This window comes from Egretta garzetta, unplaced genomic scaffold (genome assembly GCF_000687185.1).
Source record: "Egretta garzetta isolate BGI_Z169 unplaced genomic scaffold, ASM68718v1 scaffold283, whole genome shotgun sequence".
Lineage (NCBI taxonomy): Eukaryota > Metazoa > Chordata > Aves > Pelecaniformes > Ardeidae > Egretta > Egretta garzetta.
The window spans coordinates 1622005-1626421 of NW_009259043.1; the positions used below are offsets into that span (position 1 = coordinate 1622005).

Sequence of the window (4417 nt, forward strand, 5' to 3'; positions counted from 1 at the left end):
GCAGAATGGCCTGCAAAATAGCTTCTGATCTGCCTTAACTCCAAGGCTTTCGTCCAATAAAAACAGCATGTTCAGCATTATCTACCTAGCCTTGCAGAAAACAGAAAGGCCGCAGCACTTCTCACACTCCCTGCAGCTTTGGTTTGTGCAAACATTCCTCCCTCTCAGCTTTGCTCTCTCCCTGCCATGTCATACCAGCTCTAACCACAGGGCTCAGTTCTGCCACCAATATTGAAAGACCACTTCTCTGGGACCCTTGCTGTACCCTGAACTGCTTACAAATTAAGGGCTGCTTGACAACACCAGCTAGACAACAAAATGGTTCTTTAGTCTGGTACAAACAGGCACCTGTAAGTTTTGCCCAGATAAACCCAGACAGCTTTCTCCCCTTTCCTTGCCTCTTAATTTGTACAAATTCGACATTCCTACAAAGGCAGCAAAAATCAGCAGGGCAGTTTCCAATGCCAGGGTATTGAGTAGGGAAAATGACCCTTAACAGCATTCTGCTGTCCCTTTCCACGTGCACAAGACTCAGCGTTTCATGGACTGATTCATTATTTTAAGCACACTTGATGACTCTGCAAGAAGTGCAGCTCAAAGGCCACCACCCCAGACTAGGAATTGGAAGCCGGTAGCTACTCCAGAGAGCAGAGTACCCAAGGGCCATTGCAAAGGGCCAAATTCTGCAAACAAAAAAAACATGCTCTAAAGCAAGAGAGAGTCAAGTTATGAACAAATTTCATCAATTTCAGCCTCAGCCAGCTCCTTCTCTCCCTTTAACTTAAGCTTAAAAAATTTAAAAAGTGAAAAAAGCCTTTCTGATATTTTTAAATAGCAGTCTGGTATCTCCTATCTGCAGCACAAACCTCAAATCTCACCACCACTACTGTAGACTACAGCATTTTAGACTCCAGGACATTATATCTGCATCAAATATGTGCTCCCGAGAGAGGATAAAAGCTTAAATTCCAGTCATAGTCATTAAGGTTAGACATTATAAATTAAAGATACCAAGAAACGCTGGGGGGTTGCAAAAATGAGGCTTCTTAGATTGCTGTTGGCAAAGGAAGAAAAATCCAGAAGTTTGCATTTGTGCATCATGAAGCAATGTTGTATGCTAGATAGGAAATTAGGACACTGTGCAACCAAGGACAGATGTTACCCCTGTTGTCCTAGTCATTCTAGAAGCAAGAAACATTACTATGGGTGAAAGCTACCTGGAAAGAAGTGAATCTTCATGCCGTGCTGACTAATACTTCGGCACTAGACTACGGCTGGGAACTTTCAGCTGTGTCATCTCACACTGCCTTCAGTAACTGCAACTCCAGGCCGCACAAAATGAAGGCCGATGGCTGCAAGGGGCGTGTGAGAGAGAAGGGGTGGGAGTCAGAAGAGAAGAAAAATAAGGTGGCTGTTTTTGTGAACTTTTCAACCACTGCTTTATGAATAAAAACAGTAGCCTCTTTATATCTTCCGAAACACTGAGAAAATGACCACGGACTAAATAACGGATGTAGAAGAATGCACGGATGTAGAAGAATGCACAACCAAGTGACAAGGACACCAACGCCTGTCTTCATTCATAGCTCGCATGAGAACAGCTCACGTTCTCTACCTTGCACAAAGGCAGAGCCCTGCAATAGAGGATAGTTGCTCCAGTTGCTAATGCTTCTCACCAGTCCTCTCTGAAAATACACCTCCCTGGAAAATGGCTTAAAGGGCTACTTTGCCACTGTTTCCCATATAGACTTATGCTTACAGTAAAACATTAACTCCTTGCCCAACGCTGCTTCTTGATTGCTAGTATTGACGGGCGCTTCAGAGAAGTTCATTGGGCTTTCTGCAGAGATGGCCAAGCTCTATAGAAGGAGCAGACGAGCCCACCTTGTCCAGCAGTACAGGAGAGCAGCACGGGTCAGGGAGAGGGATTCACTGCTGACGTGGACACGAACTGGTGCAGCTTCAGTGGCTTCCACAGAAGTGGTTGCACTGGCGCAGCTTCAATGGCTTCCATAGAAGTCGTTGCATCAGCTGTAACTATCCACACCGATTTACATTTCTTATGAATCAACTCCTACAACGAACAGGGCTTATCTGCCCTTTTTGTAGAGATAACACTCAACTTGACCCTTCAGAAAAGTCTGCGTGAATAATGGGCAGTTAACTGTAACAGGACAAACAAGAACTAAAACCCAGGAAAAACTCTCCACTAAGCATATCCTGTTGAAAGATAACCAAATCTAAGTAGTACAATCTCTTGTCACCATCTCAGCTGCCAGACTTCAGCTTCTGGAAAACATCGTAATTTTCAACCACAGACTTCTACTTGAACTTTGAATACAAGTCAAAGTTAGACATTATGCATGAAGACAAATCGGGCCACCCAGACAATTTCCTAAGTCAGACCCCATTACTCATCCTGTACTTAAAAGATGTTTAAAAAAAAAAAAAAAGTAAAGCACTAAAAAGTAACAGTAGCTAAGTCAATGCACACTCACTAGCAAATTCTCCTTCTCCGAGCAGAATAAGAAGGGTATTTATGAACCAATGCTTTCGGTTTAATTTGGTAAAAGTCAGGAGGCTTGGGTGGGCTTAAGGAAAAAAAAAAAAAAAAAAAAAAAACTAAGCACAGCTAATTTTACAGAGAAAACTACCAACAAAAGACAAACCCCACCTAAAAAGCATGCTAGGCCTTCTGCCCTTGATCAGCACTAATGGCCATATAAAATCTGGTGCGATTGCTATTTGCTACAAAATACATCAATATCATGTGACAGAAAAATAGGAGGGGACCATGCCACTGAGAAAGGCTCAGCATCCAAGAGCAGCCACAGCAGCTGTAGCAATCTCTGGAGCTTTTCCTTACCATACCCGTTACAGGTCACCACTAATCCTCTTCCCCTGGCATCAGTACAAAGAGATTCCCTAAATGAAATAATCCACCATTGGATAAGCTGCTTATTTTCTCCTACAGTCCGCATATAGCTGTACCACAAAAAACACACTTCAGTTGGAAACTAAGGCAATTTGTATTGATAGACTACACTGAGTCAAGCAAATACCCCCCAGCTTTGGTGCTGATGACTCCACACCTCCCCTTGCCCCTCCAGCGTTTGCTGACTCACAAGATCAAAAGGAACAGATGATCCAGGGGCACATTCTGAAGGTGGCAAGTACCAGACCTACATGCGGGACCCCTACGAAAATAAACCCTGATGGCCAGTACCCAACATGGTTGTAGCCTCCTTAAAGGAGCCAGCTCCTCCCAAACTGCTGAACATTTCACCCTCTTGGATACAGCCGTAAGAAGGGAGGAGAAAAATCAAAGTAGTGCTATGCTTGTCCCGAAAGCTCCAGTTGGTACGTGTCAGGCCAACACTTAAAAGAATTAAAATGACCAGATTACCCGGAGTCACAGATTGCCAATTCCTGTCCACACAGTACCGTGTAATGCAGCGAGTGCTGAGCTTCAAAGGGTTGAGAATTGTCATTCCCCCGCCCTGACTGCAGCTTTCGCATCCCATATCCTGTCCCTCTAAATGTTTTGATAATTTCAAACATTCCCAGAAAAATACTACAAACATACCATAAGTCTGAAAGAAGTCTCCCCAGCTGTGTTTCCTCCTAACGCGCCACTCCTAGAAGGAACCTCCAAGGCGTGGCTCCATATCACATTATTCCCAGACTTTGAAACCAAAAATGGAGAGAAGGACCCAGGGAGGTTCTACCTCTCCTACCTGCTAACTTGGCTGGACTAACTAGCCAGATCTGTCCCCCCCACCTGAAGTTTCTATTTCACTGGCTCTATCCATAGGATGAAAAGGCTTCACCCTCACAGGTGGCACACTTAGCACTCTGGACATTCACCAACCTGACTTCCAGGGGCAAGGATGTCTGACTTGGGCAACTTGTGAGCAGCTATTTCTAGCTCTTCTCCTCCGCTTTGTCGGAGGCCACGCTCACAGCAAAGCTACTCCCAAAGTACTCAAAGCAGGATGTTAGAAGAGATGACTCAACTTCTGTTCCTCGTAGTACGCTATATATATAAGAGGCTAGTTACCACCACACTTTCAAACCTGGGTTTAGAACAGAGGTGGAGACACTGAGAAAAATCACAGTTGTCCTACAACATGCCAGGGCAATTGGTGCTTACAATAAGCCCCCGCTGCCAAAAAGCCAACACCCGTTGCAAAACAGATCCATCTTCCTTCCTCACTGCGATCTCCACCGGGGCCAAGAGCTTTCCTGCCCCACCAGCACCGGGGCCAGCCCTCGACGACAGCCCGCATCCGCGGCCCTGGGCGAGCACACGGGTCGGGGCGGGCAGACCCCCGAGGGGCCACTTGGGGTGGGGTGGGGGGGGGACAAGGGATGGAGAAGTTAAATGATCTGACCGCCGGGCTGACAGCACAAGGCA

The 4417-nt window shown here is 45.7% G+C and overlaps 1 protein-coding gene across 1 annotated transcript in view; it reads right to left on the reverse strand.

Annotated features, from left to right (window-relative positions):
• Positions 1-4417, reverse strand: part of DUSP22 (dual specificity phosphatase 22) — a 42924-nt gene that overhangs the window by 37280 nt on the left and 1227 nt on the right. Inside the window, exon 2 of the mRNA XM_035890583.1 lies at positions 3872-3970. Coding sequence (XP_035746476.1) covers positions 3872-3970 — 99 coding nt within the window. The remainder of the gene's footprint in view (positions 1-3871; positions 3971-4417) is intronic.